The sequence below is a fragment of the Ursus arctos genome, unplaced genomic scaffold, assembly GCF_023065955.2.
Source record: "Ursus arctos isolate Adak ecotype North America unplaced genomic scaffold, UrsArc2.0 scaffold_25, whole genome shotgun sequence".
Classification (NCBI taxonomy): domain Eukaryota; kingdom Metazoa; phylum Chordata; class Mammalia; order Carnivora; family Ursidae; genus Ursus; species Ursus arctos.
The window spans coordinates 1,153,254-1,171,319 of NW_026622930.1; the positions used below are offsets into that span (position 1 = coordinate 1,153,254).

At 62.1% G+C, this 18,066-nt stretch overlaps 1 protein-coding gene across 2 annotated transcripts; it reads left to right on the forward strand.

Moving 5' to 3' along the window:
* The first annotated feature begins 5,176 nt into the window (after window positions 1-5,176).
* Window positions 5,177-17,619, forward strand: GPR132 (G protein-coupled receptor 132). Of its 2 annotated transcripts, none has more exons than XM_044390054.2 (3): window positions 5,177-5,536; window positions 10,009-10,118; window positions 15,252-17,619. In XM_044390054.2, the coding sequence occupies exons 2-3, from the start codon at window positions 10,091-10,093 to the stop codon at window positions 16,376-16,378; spliced, it is 1,155 nt and encodes a 384-aa protein (XP_044245989.1). In that variant the 5' UTR covers window positions 5,177-5,536; window positions 10,009-10,090; the 3' UTR covers window positions 16,379-17,619. The 2 variants fall into 2 exon arrangements, with proteins under 2 accessions (XP_044245989.1, XP_057174701.1); XM_057318718.1 differs by having other exon boundaries at window positions 5,495-5,713.
* Window positions 17,620-18,066: the final 447 nt, after the last annotated feature.

Genomic DNA, 18,066 nt, shown 5'->3' on the forward strand with positions numbered 1-18,066 from the left:
TGTTACCCAGACTGTTGAGCACTGAGGTTGGCTGGAGGCCTGATACCCTGCAGAGGAAACCAAATTGCTTCCTGTGAGTGGCGGGCTCAGATAGCAGCAGTGTTTTTCCGTGTGCTGTCTAGGAGATGTCAGCCTGCAGAGGGGTGGGGGAGGGGAGGCGGAGGGAGGGGAGCCCCGTCCTGGCATTCCCCTCCCCAGTTCACTTCTGCTTTTTTCTGAATTGCAGAGGGTACCAGCAGCAGGAAGGCACAGGGGCCCACTGCTGAAGACCCCGCTGCCCCGGTCTCATCCAGGCCCCGAGGGCGAGCTGCCCCGCCTTTGGCTGCTACTGGAGTCCTGACGTCCACAGCGCCGGGGTTTCCCCAGGCCGGGGCGTGAGGCCCGGTGGGGGGACTCCTAGCTGCAGCGGGCAGCCTCTTCATGGAGGGGGCAGCGCAGCACGATCCCAAACCCTCCCCGCATCCGCCTGCCGGCAGAGCTCCCCCCAGCAGGAGGAATCATGGGGGTGGGAGCTGCCCTGTGCCGCATGGGTTGTTCAGCGTCATCGGTGGGCACCCCCCCCCCCCGTTGTGAAACCCCAGAACGTCTCCAGAAAGGCCAGATGCCCCCTTGAGTGAGGCATCACCCTGGCTGGGGACCACCGGGCGAGGCCCTGGCCTGGCTGTGCCGCAAGGGGTGGGGGTGGCCGGGGGTCTCCCTGAGGCAGCAGGAATCCAGCGGGAAGGGCCCGGTTTTCATTTCCCATCTGCTCTGACCTTGACAATGGGGGATCTGGGGGAAGGAGCTGGAAAAGAAGGCCACGCCGGGACACCGTGTTCTGTGAGCCTTGCCGGCCGCCTGGCCACGTGGCGCTCTGAGCTGAGTCCCCTGACAGGGCGCCTGGACAACAGAGGGGGTCTACGGGTGGTTTGGGGGATTTCTTAGGTCCCTCTGTGTCCTGGGCAGCTGAGACATCCTCTGGCACAGTCTCCTATGATCTTCCTCGGTCCGTGGCTTCACACGCAGCGTGCAGGTCTGTTGGTCCACTGTCCGTCCCGCCAGGTGGGGGCCTCCCTGCCTCGAGGGCCCGCGGCCCCCCAACAGCACCCACGGCGTGAAGACCCCTGCTTTCTTCTGTAACCATGTTGCTCTGTTCCCCACCTGCTCTGTGACCCCCTGCTGCGGGCGTTCCTGTGCGCGAGGAGCCCCTCGCTGTGCCCCACACGCCCCGTAACCCGAGCTTGGCCATCCTCCTCCGCCCACCCAGCCGGGGCTCTGAATGGCAGGACACTGGGCCCACGCATGATCTTCTGAGAGCGGTTTCCGCTGGTGGGGCGTCCGCTCAGAGGAGCTCCAAAGTAAATGGTGTGGACCCCGCCGCCCGTGGGGCTCGCGGACCAAAGGGACAGACAGACAGGGCCCGTGCGGGTCACGGCAGCAGGGCCGGTGTGGCTGTGACCCCCAGGGCTCTGGGATCCTCGGGTGCCCCCAGCACATACTGGTGAATGTGCACCCCCAAAACATGACTGCTTACGAGCTGCTCTCCTACGAGTTCTGGGGTGACAGCAAGCTTCTCGGCATCGCTGTTCCCGCTGGAAGGGCGGAGCTCTGTCTGCGGGCACAGAGGTAGCAACTCCGGCTAGTGCCGGTGGACCGGGGTCTCGCGGTTCTCCCCAGTGACCCTGCTTCCAGAGCCCGATGGCAGGGGCTTTCCTGTGGCTTCCGCGGGGCCTCCTCTCGTCCATCAACCCTTCGGGGGTCGCCCCCAGACCCCCTCTCCCCAGCTTCTCGGGACCCTTTCCTCATCTCGGGGCACTTTCATCCACCCACCTGCCCGGGACCTGCCCTTCCAGGTCAAAGCGGAGCTGGTGACCCCGTGTGCCCGAGGCACGACATGCCGCTTCCCGCTTGGGAAGAGCACCCAGCACGCATGGGCACAGCAAAGATCACCTTCCCCAGCCTCCCCTGCAGCCAGGCAGGGTCCCAGCCCTGCATTCCCAAGGACGCAGGACCAGGAGCCTGGGTGGGAATTCTGGGATGTCTCCTCGAAGGGGAGGGTCTCCGCCACCGTCCACTGCCTTCCTTCCCGACACCTGCAGTACCCATGAGCAGGCTGCAGGTCAAGCAGCCATCTTCGGCCGTGAGATAAGGCACCAGGTTCCCACGGCTGTGGAAGCCTCCAGGCCAGCCCCGAGACAGACAACCCCGTGTGTGGACCGTGGTGATCTGGGGCGATGGGCCAGCCTGTCCAGGGCTGAACTAGGACTCACGGTTCCCAGTCTGCCCCGGTCAGAGGAACATAGCCTGAGAAAGAGACTTTCAGAATCACTGAGCTCTTGGGGTGGCCCCTCTCAAAAGCCCCGTTCCTCCCCCAGCCTCTTCCCTCTCAGGGTGGCTCTGTTAGGAACTGCCCCGAAAACCCCTTCTGGGCTGGGGCCTGGGGAACTCCTGCCCTTTTCTGAGGACCGCCGGGTGCCTGGAAACCCCAGCAGCCCCTGCAGTCCTCTCCTCCAGCCCCTGACGCAGCAGAGCCTGCTGGAGCAAGCAGGGGCGATGCCTCGAGGGGTCGGGGAAGGAGGGAAGATGTGGCAGCCCACGGATCACAGTTACCATAGGAACAAGTCGAAGGAGACAAACCATATAATCAACCCCACAGAGGCAGGGTGGGTCATGGTCCAATTTGGTTCGGAACAGCTTCAGTGTCTTCCAGAATAATGACTGTGGTTCCCTGAGACACACTGAGGACAAGGAGCCTGGCGCCCCCACCTCCCCAGCAGCCAACAGGGACAGCAGCCCAGGGTCCACTGATGAGCACGGACGAGGGACACATGGTCCAGGCACACAAGGGGCGATGACTCCGCCTTCGAAAGGAGGAGCGTTCTGACACCAGCTTGGACGGGTGGTCCTGGAGGGCGCTGTGCTGGGGGAGATCGGCCAAACTCAGAAGGACAAAGCCTGTATGACCCACACGTATGCGGTCCCTAGAAGGTTCCGTGGACACGGGCGGCAGAGTGACGTTTGCCAGGGAAGGGGGAGCTTGTGTTTCCTGGGGACAGAGCTTCCATCCGGGAAGCTGACAGTCTGGAGAGGCTGCCGGCCGCCACAGGTCATGAGCTCAGTGAATACCACCGAGCCTATGCTTAGAGACTTTAAAGTGGTGGAAATTGTAAATGTTATATTACGTGTAATTTACCACATTAAAACAAATCTGGGGTGCCTGGGGGGCTCAGTGAAGCGTCTGCCTTCGGCTCAGGCTGTGATCCCAGGGTCCTGGGATCAAGCCCCGCGTTGGGCTCCCTGCTCAGCGGCGGGTGCGGGGGGTGGGGGGTCTGCTTCTCCCTCTGTCCCTCCCCCTGCTCGTGCGCTCTCTGTCTCTGGTTCTCTCTCTCTCTTAAGTGAATAGATGAAATCTTAACAAAACAACACAAAATTCTACGAGTCCTTCGTGGTACTCAGAGAGGGAGACTAAGTCCGTGGCTAACGCCGTTTGCCTCCCGTTGATGAGAGAGCTCCGTGAGGCTTAGATGAAGCCCATCTGAGATCTTCACGGTAGTGGTTACAGGAGGACTCGTTACATTCCCTCCTTCTCATTATAACGACTTCAGAAACTGGGAGAACGGACACCCTTGTTTGGGTACGCAGATGCCCCGAAGGGCCAGGAGCAGGGCGGTGGGAGAGAGGCCCACCCTTTGTACCTTCTGAAATTCAAATCCATAGGACCTATTTGAAATGGTGAGTGATTTTCGCTTCTCGAGAGAGGAGGAGCCCTTCCAGGTTTCGTGGGCACCTGCCCCCCAGGGGTACTGTCAGGTGGCTGTGGGCCCCCTCCCCGCTGCCTGGAAGGCGGTCGGCCCTCGGGATAGGGTCCAGACCCCTTGGCTGGGTGGGCTCATCCCTGGTTCTCTGCAGCCCCGTCCTCCCCGGCAGCCTTCCTCCCACACCCCTCCTTTGCCGCTCAGGACCGTGCAGGGGAAGAGACGATGCAAGCCGTAGGGGTGGAGGTGGGCCCCGGGGGAGGATTCAGCTGACCTAACTTGAATCAGCGGCCATCCTTGACCGGCCAACCATGGCACGGAGGTCATAATGGTCCAGGCTGGAACGATGCTTCACACCTGGACTCATCAATGGAAAACACGGGCCCCTGAGTGGGGTTCCAGAAGGGAGCAGGTCCCAGAGTGGGGCCTGGGCCACGAGCGAGGACTCAGCGTCCCTGGAGACCCCCGGCCCAGCTGGTCTGAGGTGGGCTCTGCTTCGCTCGGATCCAGGGCCTCTAGCGGCCGCTGCCGAGGACGGTGGGTCTCAGGCCCCCCAGAGCCTTAGCTGCGCTGGCTACGCCCTATCTGGGAGGAGCTGCCCTGGGCCTGAGCCCGGGGAGAGCAGTGGCCAGACCCTGGGCGGGTGTTTCTGGAAGGCTGAGGTAAGCCCTGCGCTCAGACCCACACACACTCGATGCCCAGCTTTCTAGGCACTCGGCAGCCGCCCACACCAGTGAGAAATCAGTGCTCGGGTGGGGCTGAGCAGACTGGGGCGGGCCGTGACCCAAATGTGTCTTAGGGAAAGTGCAGAGTGGGGGTGCACCCTCCAGGGGGGTCCCAGCCCTGAACGTGCCCCGAGTGCAGCGTCCTGGGTCCACCACCATTCACTGTCCCTGCTGCAGGCTGGACACCGATCACCCCCGAGTGCTGGCATGCCCAGCCCTGCCCCCGTGGGCTAAAAGAGCCAGGGCTGAGTCAGGCCTTGGTGGTGGGAGACGTGGTTTCGTCTCACCCCAAAGCCCAGAAGCAGCTCACTGGGCAGAGGGTGGTTGGTAAGGCAGGGGCTCACCTACAGCCCAGGGCATTTTCTAAGGCAAGTGGGGCAGGTGTTTAGGTCCAAGATGTTCGAGCCTGGGGTCATGTAAGCTGGACAGAGGGACAAGCAGGGCCAGGCAGTGCCTTGGGGAGCTGTATCCCGGGGAACCCACGTGCCTCCCCCCAGAGAAACTCACCTGTGGAGTCCCTGGGCCCCGCTGGGGTCAGCTCTAGGGGTCCAGAGGCAGAGCCAAGGACAGAATCTATTGGCCCCTTTCTGCTGGTGGGACCCCTCCCCAGGATGGGAAGCGGGGAGGGAGGGCACCACGTGACGTGGCTGGGCCTGCCCTGGGGAGGACGAACGGGGGCACTAGGGCGGGAGCTGTCCTGGGGCCACTGTGAGCAGAGCCGGAGCCGGAGTTCATCTCTGAGGGTCGCTCCCCATGCCCTGCCTGGCCCTGCCAAGTGTGGGGAGAACAGGCCGGGCAGCAGCCGCTCCTCTGAGCTGGTCCCCTGTCTGTCCGCCCAGCGGGGAAGATGGTGTAGCTGTCTCTCTGAGTGTTGGCACGGCCACGAGGAGAAGAGAGTCTGGGCTGGTTTCCTGCATCTGCCCCAGGAAAGTTCCGATGACACCCAGGCTGCGCTGGCCAACCCAGGGCCTGCTGTTTACGGCAAGGGGAGTTTGAAAGGAAACACTTGGACCCTGCTACTTCCTGAAAGTTCTCAGCTGGGCCTACAGAGCGTGAGTGTGAGGTTTACCTCCCTGAGTAAGTCATGGGCTCCACGTGCTGGGGGGCAGCAGGGTGGGGGGTGGCCGTGTGCAAGACAGGTGGGGGCTGAAAGCAAAGGTGATTCGTTGGCCCAAAGGTGGGGGCTTGGTCAGGGGTCTCAGCCTGCGGTCCTTCACCAAGAGAGAACCGGGGGCACCAGTGCGCACAGATGAGGTAAGCAGAAGGGTGTGGGGGTGACAGGGATGCCAGCTTCTGTCTGTACCCTGAGATTTCCCTCTGTGAAGTTCTCACCACGGCCGCCGGTCCACGTGGCCAGAGAGTCAGAGCTCAGGGCAGGGTCATCCCTGGAACCTCTCCAGGGTAGACAGGTGGAAACTTCTGGGTGCCATGGGGTTGTGGCTGATTCTTGGGGTGCCTGGTGGGTGAGATATAAAGGGTTTGGCTCCCTTGCCTCCAGGGGCTGCCTGGGCTGAGGGGCACGTGGCCAAGAGGAGGGACAGGTGGGACAGTGAGGTCTCCACCGGGGGGACAGCCAGCCTGGTCGCAGGGCATGGTCCTGGGGCACGGGGCTGGCAGGCCTCTCAGGATGCTGTCCGGTGCCGGGCATGGGCCAGTGGGGTGTTCCCGTGTCTGCCGAGCAGGGTGGGCAGGCCACCAAGGATGGGGAGTCGGGCTACACTGCTCTTTCAGGCGTGTCTGTGCTCAGGAGGGCGACGAGATGCTGTCTAGGGACCCTGCCAGGTGGAGGGTGGAGGCAGAGTAGCCTAGGCAGAGGGGGACAGGACAAGTAAGGAGGGACAGCGTGGGGTTGTCAGCCTCTCTATCAATCAAAGAAATGCAAATGAGATTCTGAACCATGCATTTAAAAATCTATCCGGGGTGCCCGGCTGGCTCAGTGGGGAGAGCACCAGTGGGGAGAGCACGTGGCTCTTGATTTCAGGGTTGTGAGTTCAAGCCCCATGCTGGGCGTAGAGATGACAAAACATATATATCACAGTGGAAAGAATAGAAGCGTGGGAAGTCCACATGGGTGATCCGCTGTGGGGGCCGAAAGCCCAGCAACTCCCTCCCCAGAGTTTACCCCAAACACGAGCACAGACATGGAGTCAAGGGGGCGCCTGGGTGGCTCATCGGTGAAGCGTCTGCCTTCGGCTCAGGTCATGATCCTGAGTCCTGGGATGGAGCCCGGTGTTGGGCTCCCTGCTCGGCGGGGGGTCTGCTTCTCCCTCTGCTGCCGCTGCCCCTGCTTGTGCTCTCTCTCTGTCAAATAAAATCTTAAAAAAAAAAAAAGAAAGAAAGAAACGGAGACAAGGATTGGGCGTGAGGTTGTGGGGCCCTTGGAAGAACCGGAAAGGTCTGGCTGTGGTACAGCCAACCCCGGCCCTGAGGGCTTCAGCGGCGTGCAGGGACAGGGCCCACGGGCACAAACACCGAGTGAGCCAGGGCAGGGCGCAAGTCGTCTGCAACCCGCCACTAAGCTTTTGGTTCTGCTTGAAAAGTTGCATAATACAAGCTGAAGAAGGTATTTTGAAAGGCTTGAGGGACGCCCCGCGGTGCTGGGACAGAGCGCCGGGAACAGTGCCCACGAATGCAGGCCTCCTCTCCTGGGACAGTGGGCTGAGTTAGCGCCATTGTGAGTGGGCCACGGGCTCGCGGGCTCCCTGGGGGAGGCACGCTGTGGGCCGCGAGATGAGAAGGAGCCGGGAGGGGGCCTGGCACAGCTGGAGACAGAGAGGCCTACTCTGGCCAGGAGGACGTGGGGGGACCAGGGATGGGGGAAAGAGGCTTCGGGCTGACCCGGCCCACCCACCCCATCGCTCTGTGGCTACCGTGGTTCCCCCAGAGCACAGACCAAGCACAGAGACCCCCGAGGCTCAGGCCCTTTCTGGCATTGCAGGCTTGGCCAGCTTGTCCCTCCCCTGCACCCCAGGGCTGGGAGCAGCCTATCGCTGAGTTGGGTGGTCCCCTGGGGTCTGTCATTCCACCTGCCCCTCCGCGCACACCCGCTTCTGTGGGTCCCCAAGGTGGCCTGCTGCCCGCATGGAGGAGCACAGAGGGCCCCCCCACAGCCCTTGTCCCCTCACCCACCATCCAGCCCCGTGGGAGGACCCACCCGACCCCGGCGGGGGAAGAGCCAGAGTGCTCTGGGGCAGGGACACCAGGAGGGAAAAGTGCACCGCCACCCTGGCCATGCTGGGCCCTGCAGCCAGCACCCGGGCTCCACACCTGGGTCTGGGCTGCCCCACATCCTAGCTGCCAAGATGATGCAGGGGCCCCCTGAGGTTGGCGGGAGTGAGGCCCTGGCCCGCTCTGAGGCTTGCTCACCTCGAAGGGTTGCGGGGGACACAGAATAGTAGGATAAAGTAGGGGCAGTAGGGGTGGTGAGCAGGGGAGACAGGAAACAGGGTCACCGGGTCCAGGAAGACCCTGGGAGGCCCGTGAGCTGAGGTCGAAAGCTACGTATCCATGGGGCAGGGAACAGGACAGGCTCCGGGAGCAAGAAGCAGGCGGCTAGAGCACTGGCCAGCGGCAGCAAGACAGCAGCACTCGATGTCAGAACATCCTGGAGGGCTAGGACCTGCTCTCTCGGGCCACCCCGCACCCCGCTGTTCCAGCCTGGGCCTGATGCTGGCCCTCGGACTCTTCCAGGGTGGTCCCTCTCCGTCCCCGGCCCTTCTGTCCAGCCGGGCTGGCCCCAGAGCTGGACGTCAGCACCTGGCATTACATAGGCCACGTGAGCAGGCCCCTCCAGGCCCCCCAGGAGCCCCACTCAGCCCTGAGCTGCATGGCCCCTGGGGCCCCAGGGGCAGCCCGGTGAGAGGGCCCTTCTGCCGGCAGGCCCCACTTGGGAGGAGAGCACACACTGTCAGTTGGGCCACCACTTCCTCTGGTATATTTGCAGAAGTGGCTTCCAGAGACACCACCCCTGCTCCTCTCCGTGCTGCAGGGAAGAGTGGGCAGTGCAGCCCCCAGCAGGAGGGCTCAGCCCCCCAGCTTCCAGAGTCCTGCAGAGTTCAGTGAAGGCAGCTCAGTGTCTGAGAAAGGAAATCCGGCCCGGGGCGAGGTGGGTGGTGTCCGTCCCACCCATGCTCCTGGGGCTCAGACGCGCCCGCATGCCTCCCAGGTGGCCTGGCCTCCCAGCCACACCTCCCTTGGGGGCCTGCCTCAGTCACCCCAGCCGGCTGGGTCTCTGTCCCGGCGGTGTGCACCGCACAGATGCTGCTGGGTGACCGCGGGGAGCTTGGTGGTCCATCTCTCTAAAGGGCAGAGTCCTGCACGTGGTCCTCCTGGGCCAGAGGCCACACACCTCAGTCAGAGAACCCCCGGGGCGGCCCCGCTTCCCAGCGCAGGTTGTCGGGGGCAGGGGGCTGATCTGAGACCTGGGGATGGGACAGGCAAGGCCCAGTGACCCTCCAGACCCACGCCTGCCGGCCTATTTGGGAATGTCAGCCTCAGAAGGTTAACACCACTTGGGAAACAACCATTTCTAGACTCCCTCTGTCTGGATTTTCCAGGTACAACTTGAAGGTCGTTGCTAAGCCAGCAAGCTTTCCGCAGCGTCAGGCACACACCCCAGCCACGCTACCTGGTGGAGCAACAGTGACAAGGGGGCTGGGCAGCTCATCTACCCCCATGGGCGTCTCCCCCTGAGCAGGCGGCCTGGGGTGGGGTTGGAGCCCGTGCAGGAGCCCCCCTGGGTCCAGCCTCTGCCTCACAGAGCCCCCGGGGTCTCCGGGTGTGCCGTCCGCACGGTCAGAGCATGGGTTTAGAGTGCTGGCCTCCCGCCGGACACTCTCTGGCTGATGAAGACCCACGCCGTTTCAGAGGTTCCTCTGGTTAGGGAAGGAAGTAGGCACCCTGGACGCTGCCCCTCACCTGCCGGGGCCCGCGGTGCCTTCAGACCGGCCCACGCTCCGTGCTCTGCAGGCCTCGTGGGTGCTGTCCTGGGGGTCCTGGTCCTGTGCACACAGGGCGATGTGCTGGGACGTGCTTCCAGGTCGCACACGCTTCCCATCCTGGCTCATTATTTCACCAGGAAACATTCCAAGGAAGGATTTTACGTGATGGAAAGTTAAGCACATTGAGGATTTGGGAAGCATGTTGCAAAATTGTGCTCAAACACATTTGTGCCAGTTAACGCTCCCATCAACACAGCCAAGGGCACCCACTCCCTCACACTTTTGCCAACACTAAGAATCAAAGTTCTTTATTTTCACCAACATTTTGATGTTTCTGTTCACGTTTCTTTGATTATAAGTGGAGTGAGCTTTTTTTTAAGGTGCTGTTTTTATTTATTTTGTGAATTATCTGCTTATTGGCTTTGAAACTTCTTATTTTTATTGATTTGTAGATGTTCTTTATATACTAAGGACCTGCTGTTGTATCCCATAGGATAAATACAAGATTTGGCACAAAGTAAATGCTCCCTAAGCATCTGTTGCATGCCTTAATTTGTGATTTAATGTGATTTCCCCAAAGCCATTTCCCCCCCCCCCCTCTTTCCCCAGGTCATTTTGAACTCTCAGAGCAAACTTCTCAATAGGCTCGACAAGATGTGTGACGGGAACTAGACAGCCTGTTAGAGCCGCCATGAAGTTGGAACCCTCAAATATGCCAGGTGAGAGCGCCCTCTGTTCTCCTCTCCTTTGACTTTAAATATTTGGGAGGGAGCCTGTAAGAATTCTTCTACAATGCGCTTTGCCTCACGCAGGGAGACTTACTTCAAAACTTAGCACGCAAAAATAGATTTACCCAAATAAGAACTAATTCATAAACAGTGAAGGTGGGGTCTCTCCGTCAAGACATCGGGAGGCATCTGTTTCTTTATTTTTTGAAGTGCTAGGAAAAAACCAGGAACAGGACAGAGGGGGTATCGGGGCCTCCTGTCACGCCCATTTCTGGTGCCGTGCGGAGCCCCAGAGCGGACGTCCCACAGGCGTCTCTCACCCCGTCTCCGGGAGCCCCAACCAGGGAGCTCTTTTTCCGGAGGTCACAGTCCCGGTGTGTCCCTGCCGGGGAGCCCCAGCAAAGACGGCGCCATCTCCATCTCCTGCCTGAGAACCGCGGCGGCCCCGCTCCCTGGGCTCCCTCCACCTGCCGCCGCGGCCCCCCTCCCCCAGCCGGGCCTGACCGTGTTCATGCCCCTTAGCGCCGGCCCCTGGCCTGCACGTGGGTTTGGCAGCCCCTGTCCCAAGGCCTCAGGAAGGGGGCGCCGGGGGAAGCCACACGACCACCCCACCCCCATCACGCGGCGACTCTTAAAAATCAAAACGCCAGGTGTCGGCGAGGCTGTGGAGGAACTGGAGCCCCGTGCGCTGTTGGTGGGAACACGGGCAGCACGGCCGCTGTGGAAGCCACTCGGGGGTTCCTCAAAAAGCCGGAAATAGAACTTCCCTATGATACAGCGATTCCACTTCTGGGTATTTACCCAAAAGAAGTGAAAGCAGGCTGTGGAGGTGAAGCTGCATGTCCATGTTCCGGGAGGAAGGGCTCACGAAGGACGGGCCGTGGGGACCAGCCGGGCGTCCCCCCGCAGATGGACGCAGGAACACATGACTCCAACACACACGGACTGTGATTCGTCGGCCGCCGGCTGGAACGTGGGTGGCCCTGAAGGACATGGTCTGAGGGAGAGAAGCCAGGCACAAGAACACCCATGTGGGGGACCTCCGAAAAGCAGGGGGCAGAGGCCCGGGCAGCGGAGGGGAGCTCCAGTGTCATGGGGACGGAAAATGACAAGAGCCCTGAGGAGGGACAGTGGTGGCGGTTGCAGTCGTTAGTGGCCCTGAGCTGCCCACACGGACGTGCAAAGACGGTAACTTTTCTATCATGTGTATTTTACCAGAATAAGAGTGTTGAGGGAGACGAGTGAGCGGAATGACCAGGTCAGGGTCCGGCCGTGAGGCGGACTGACCCTGTCGCTCGGGGACACGCTGTTGGAGGCCTGGCGATGAAGCTCCAGCAGGGAAAACAAGCCAGGCGCCCGCTTGGCCTCCCCTCTGCAGCAGTGGCCCCAGCCGGCCAGGCCGCCGAGACCCCGTGAGTCGCGTGTGGCCTGCAGGAGCCCGGGCCGGGCCGGCAGTGAGGTCAGCATTTGGGATGTGCTGCTTTCCCCCCTGGGTGGATGTTCACGTGGAGAGGTCACGGTGCTGGGACTCGGGGCCGCCAGGCTAGAGAAGCAATGCCACCTTCCGCACAGTCGCCGAGGCCCGGCCAGACCGTGGATCGGTCGCCGTGGCCAGAGAAGGCGTCGGCAAGCATTGGCGTGGAGGAAGAGTGGGGTCCAGGGCTACGATGCCGCGGCGTCTCCTGAGGAAGGGAAAGGCGGAGCCCAGGAGCACAGGCTCCGGAAGCACCGTCCCTACGAAGGTCACAGACGTTCATCTCCGTGACGGTCCCCGAGGAGGGCGGGGAGGGAGGAGAGGGTCCAGGGAGGCTCTGGGTGCAGGTCAGGCGGTCAGAGGGCCCAGGAGAGGAGGCTGGGCAGGAGCGGGGGGCGCCCGGGATGCAGCAGCTTCCGTCCCCATGTCGGGTCCCCAGAGAGCGTGTGAGTCACAGCCGTGTCCCTGGTCCTCAGCGCTGGGGGTCACCCCTCGCAGCACTGCACTTGTCCTTACGACTCATCACCCACCATGTTCCCTGCCCCCCAGGAGCACCGTGAGGTGGGGTGGGTGAGGACCGACCTTGGGCTCTGGCAGCGCGAGCGTGGGGTTGGGCCTCCCGGCTGTGGGGCGGGGTGGTGATTCGCAGGCGAGCGTCGGGCAGGTCACACCTTCCTCCAGGGTCCTCTATGACAAATGGGCACCGGAGTGGGGCCTGAAGGAGCCCTGTGTCTGGCGTGGATGGGACACGGCGGGGAGCACTCCCCTGGGACACCCATTTGGCCCATCAGCCGGCCTCGACACACTCCCGCTGAACAGTCCCTCAAAGCCCGGGTCACACGGTGGCAGAGCTCCGCGAGAGCTCATCTTCACTGTGGGCACTGGGCTGGCTGGGTGCCCGAGGCTGTGCACTGACGGGGCCTCTTGGGTCCCCGGAACGCCAAAGCCCCGAACGTCTCTGGGCCTTGGACTCCACGTGGCCTCGCACGGTGACTCCCCGCGAGGGTCAGCACGGGGACACTCACGGACGGGGGAGGCCACAGTCTGTTTTCCGTTCCTGAGCTGATTCACGGCTGTTCGCTTCCTCACTGATGGGGACAGCAGGGAAGCCCCGGGCTCTCACGTGGGGTGGGTGTGGGGTCCGAAAGGGGACACCTGCCTATGGGACCCCAAAGGACAGCCCCAGCGTGAGGACTGCTGGGAATTCAGCTCTGGAGTGAATCCTAGGAGCCCTGCCCGCTGGCCGCCCGAGCTCGGGGATGAAAGTGTATCACTGACCTTTAAAAAGGCACAGCTTAGACACGACGGAGAGGCTCGCCTGCTGTCGTTGGACATGGGCTGGCACTGAGGATGGAGGACGGGGTGGAGGCCACGAGCTCCCATGGACGGGACCAGGAGCCGTGCACGGCTGACACACGGAGCAGAGCCCCGAGGGACCAAACACAGGGTCTGTGCACAATGGTGGCTTTATATGCTCTCGGATGCAGAAGGTCCAAGGTCAGACCAACGGGTGACGGCTCCGCACGGCTTTAGAGGCCAGAAGCCAGGGCGCCTGCGTGCTGACGCAATAGCCCACCCCTAGGAGACCACCTGCGGGGACCAGGTGAAGAGGGCATCTGGCAGGCTCCTGTTCTCTGCAGGTGGAGGAGGTCCTGAGGTGGGAGAGGGAGGGAGGGGAGCCGGCAGGAGCTTGCCCACCACGTGGCCCGTCTTGCACAGGGCGGACAAGCACGCCCACGCGTGAGGCTGCAAACACAGGAGCCGCCACACCCGGGCCGGAGAGGCACACGGGCTGGTCGGGGCGCTGCATGGACAGCGCCTGGGTCTCCCGCACGGTCAGAAGGCTGCAGGCTCTGACGAGCTCCAGACGCCACGAGCCTGCACGTTCAGTCTTGCAGAGACTACAGACAGACCTAAGGATAATTTCCAGACCAGTGGAGGAGGGGAAACAGAATTCGAGAAGCGAACAATTCCAGGAGTGTGGGCTTGCTTGTCCAGAACGGAGAATCTGTTGCAGTCCCCCTCCCGGGCTTGTGGACGGCCGCCTTCTCCCTGTGTCCTCATGTGGTCTGCCCTGGGTGCGTCCCTGTGCACGAATGTCCCCCGGGATTAGGGCCCACCCAAATGACCTCCTTGTAACCTGACCACCTCTGTCAAGACTGGCTCCAAACACAGCCATGCTCTGAGCTGCTGGGGGGCAGGTCCTTGCCGTGTCTTTTTCTAGGGGTGGGGAACACAATTCAACCCGTAACAGAAGACGAAAGGGGAATAGAAACAGAAAGGGCAGACGGAGGAGCACAAGTGAGGGGCGAACAGAAGCGCATCGCTGTGAACGGGCCGCGTCAGTAACTGAGCTCAGAGTGCCCGGTTTTCAAATCCAGGGGTGAGCTTCTCGTGGGTGTCACCTCTAAAACATGGGGATGCAGGCGGTTTGAAGGTAGAAGGCTGGAAAAAATACACCAAATGGACAGTAATCAAAAGAGGGCTGCTCTTTTTATCTCAAGCAATAAAAGACTTTACACTTAAAAGCATTATTAGGAATTAGGCCTCCTTCCAACGGTTGCTGCTTCAAATTCCCACGAACTTCGAACTTCGAGGCTTAAAAGTGCAAACTTGCTATCCTCATTGTCCTGGGGCTGAACCGTGGGGGATGGGCTAAGATCGGGCTGCTCAGCCCGCATTCCTTCTGGAGGTGCTGGGAAAGGAGCCGTTTCCTCCTGTTTGGGCTCCGGAAGCAGCCTGTCTGGGGGGCGGGGGGGGGGGGGCTCGCGGCCCCTTCCTCCCTCTTCAGAGCCGCGGGGGCTGCCGGAATTGTCACATCTCTCCACACCCCTGTCCTGTCTTCCTCCCTCTTCTGCAAGCAAGGACCCTGTGCTTACGTCGGGCTCGGGATCATCCGTGATCGTCTTCCTCTTCCTCCGTCAGCTACTTAGCAAATTTAATTCCCTCTGCGGCCTCCCCTCCCGTGTGGCGTGTAACCAGAATGCACGGCAGCAGCCAATCAAGCTACCGCATTCACAGGCTCTGGGGTGAGGATGGGCACGTCTCTGGGGCGCAGCAGTTATGCCCACCGTGGGCATAACGAGCATCACGACATGAAGGTACGGGGGTCGGTTCATCAGGAACTGCAGCCAGGGCTCCAACAGCTAACCCACAGGTTACAATAGAGAAAGCAACCTCGCGAGAACCACGGGGAGGAGTGGACAAATCCACCATCAGCACGACGGGGTGGCTCCTCATTTTTCTCAGTAGTTGACAGTCGTGGCAGGCTGCAGGAAGGATGGCGCCGTGCCCGAGCTGGGGGGCAGGGGGGCAGAGCGTCCAGACTGTGGGAAATGTGCGGACGCCAACGCTCGCTCAGCAGTGAACGAATGCACTTGCCGTCCGAGCCCACCAACGACCCTCCGAGGACCGGCCTCGGTGAGTTGCGAGGGCTGGGTACTGCACCAGCCCGTGCGTTCTGTCCAGGATGCCGTCCAGTTGGAGACCAACGATCGCAGAGTCGTTTTAAGGAACACGCTTGCAAACGTGTAAGCACCTGGTGTGTGTAGTCTGGAGTCAGGCTGAATCTTCCCCTTTCTTAGCGCCACAAAGTCTCTCCCAGGTGGTTCCCAGGGACGCCCGTCCTCACGCTTGTCTCTGTCCCGCAGGAAACGCCAGCGCGGTAACCAGCTCTGTGCCAGTGGCCGTGCTTCCCGGCATGGGCGCCGCGACCTGCAACGGGTCCTTCGAGGACAGCAGAGTGCTCCTGGTGGTGGTGTACAGCCTGGTGTGCGTGCTGGGGCTGCCGGCCAACTGCCTGACGGCCTGGCTCGCGCTGCTGCAGGTGCTGCAGGGCAACGTGCTGGCCGTCTACCTGTTCTGCCTGGCGCTCTGCGAGCTGCTCTACATCAGCACCCTGCCCCTCTGGGCCATCTACATCCAGAACCAGCACCGCTGGACGCTGGGCGTCTGGGCCTGCAGGGTGACGGGCTACATCTTTTTCTGCAACCTGTACGTGAGCATCTTGTTCCTCTGCTGCGTCTCCTGCGACCGCTTCATGGCAGTGGTGTACGCCCTGGAGAGCCGTGGCCGCCGCCACCAGTGGACCGCCGTCCTCGTCTCCGTGTCCGTCTTCGTCGTTGTCGGGCTCGCTCACTGCCCAGTGTTTAAAATGGAGGAGAAGGAGACGTGCTTCGAGGCGTCGATGGACAGCGAGATCGCTGGCTACTACTACTCGCGCTTCGCCGTGGGGTTCGCCGTCCCCCTCCTCATCATCGCCTTCACCAACCAGCGCATCTTCAGGACCGTCAGGCGGAGCGCGGGGCTGAGCGCCGCCCAGAAGGCCAAGGTGAAGCACTCGGCCATCGCGGTCGTGACCATCTTCCTGGTCTGCTTCGCCCCCTACCACCTGGTGCTCCTCACCAAAGCCGTCGCCTACTCCTACTACAGGGGGGACCCGGGCGTCATGCGCACCTTCGAAGCCAACCTGTGCAAGCTCTCCGCCATGTTCCTGTGCCTGTCCACGGTGAACAGCGTGGCCGACCCCATCATCTACATGCTGGCCACCGACCATTCGCGGCAAGAAGTGTCTAGAATCCACAAGGAGTGGAAAAAGTGCTCTGCAAAAACAGACGTCGCCAAGCACGCGTGTTCCAAGGACTCAGAGGAGCTGCCACTGCCCATGTCGCTCACAAATGACTCCACGTTCCCCAGGACTGTCCACCCATCCGAGTCAGAGCCGGCCGCGTGGGGCTCACTGGACACTTTGGAAAGGCTGAGTGAACAGTCCCGCTGAGCCCAGTGTCCTGCAGGGCAGGGTGGCCGGCGTGGGAGCCCAGGGGCCTGGGGTGTGGCTTCCCCGTCCACTGAGCTTGCTAGCCAGTGTCCATGGCGCCAGCCACCAAGACCCCTCTGGAAAACATGCCGCTGGTTTCTCATTCCTGGAGCCATGGCCTCCCTAAGCCCCTGCCCCCTCAGGGTCCCACTGGACACCACACAGAAGGTGGCAGCGTGCCCAGGGGAAGGGTGATGCTCCAGGCTGCGGGGTACCCGGCCTCGCATGGCAGGCAGGACAGCCTCCTCCTCTGCACTCATGCTGGCCGGCCCACTCGGCTATTAGGAACAGCAGGGCCGCTGGCAGAGGCCTCGTGTCTGCCTAGTGCTGCCGGCAGCTGGCACGTGCCATGCATGGGGTAGGTGCCCGGTCAGTATCCGCCGCGATGACTTTATCTTCCATGCTTTTCTGCAAGCATTGCTTGGATGACCGTGTTCTGCCTCGAAATGCCCATGCAAACTGGGACCTTCACACAGCACCAGGTCACGGCGGGACAGCCGAGCCTGCGAGGTGGGACAGCAGCCCAGCCCTGAGGGCCCTGGGCTGCTCTGTGCTGAGCAAGTCTGAGGCTGCAGGCTGCTGTAGACCCCACAGCGGACCTTCCGGCAGGGTGGCCGACATATCTTCTCGAGGGTGCCCAGGTCGGGAATGCTAGTGGACACCCAGGAAGGGTGACACGGCCACCAAAGAGGCTCGGAGAATAGTTGGGATTTCTCTGCGTCAGGCTTCCTGGCTTCCCTGGCAGGGGCAGGGGAGAAGCCGCCGCGGGCTCGAACAGGGGGATCAGGAGTGAGCAGGTGAGGCCGCAGGCCTCCAGCCCCGCAGCAAGGTACGGGTGGAGTGCGGGTAGAGCACGGAACCAGGCCCACCACGAGGCCCGGAGTCGGCCAGGTCACGGCGCGGCCTGGGTTTCCCTCCTGTAACAGGGTCAGTAACACCTACCTCGAGGGTCAGCGTGGGGGGCTGACCAACCACCTCTGCTCGGGCACTCTGGAACGGAGCCCAGCAGGCTGCACGCCCCGCAGAGGGGCCCTGGCTCCCCCAGGCACCTGCCCTTCACGGGAGCTGTGCTGGGCCGTGGTGCCAAGTTATGTTCTCCTGGCTGTAAGGCAGCTAGCTGTCCACTGTCCTTCCTTGCAGTGAGAGACATTGAAAAGATACATTTAGAAAATGAGTCTAGAAATAAAGATGCAAACATGCAACCGGTCAAGCTCCTTTCTGATGAACTGACATCCTTGCCCTGTTTGGGCACACGCCTTCCTCCAGGGCGCTCTTGGAGGGGTGTGCGCCCCTGGGCTCCCAAAGTGATTGGCCGTGGCTGCTGGGGACCGTCCGGAATGCTCTGGGCTGGGGAGAGAGCTGGGTGCCGGCAGGAGGGGCCCGTGAGCCTTCCCTGGTGTGCCCTGTGCTGGTTTGCGGGGGCTGCTGTAACCAATTAGCACAGGCGGGGGTGGGGCTTGAAATGAAACCTGTTCTCCCCCAGTTCTGGGGCTGGAAGTCCAAGATCGAGGTGTCGGCAGAGCTGGTTCCTTCGGGGGTCTGGGGGAGGACCTATCCCGGCTCTTCTGTCAGCCTCGGGTGCTGCCGGCCATCCCCGGCCCTCTTCCGGTCTCTGCCTCCCTCTTCATGGGCCCTTCTCCTGGCAGAGC

Bases quoted from the DNA above. Each gene is read 5' to 3' on its own strand.
- GPR132 (XM_044390054.2), top strand. From the start codon at position 10,091: ATGAAGTTGGAACCCTCAAATATGCCAG. The intron at 10,119-15,251 runs GTGAGAGCGCCC...TCTGTCCCGCAG, and splicing joins GGAACCCTCAAATATGCCAG to GAAACGCCAGCGCGGTAACC.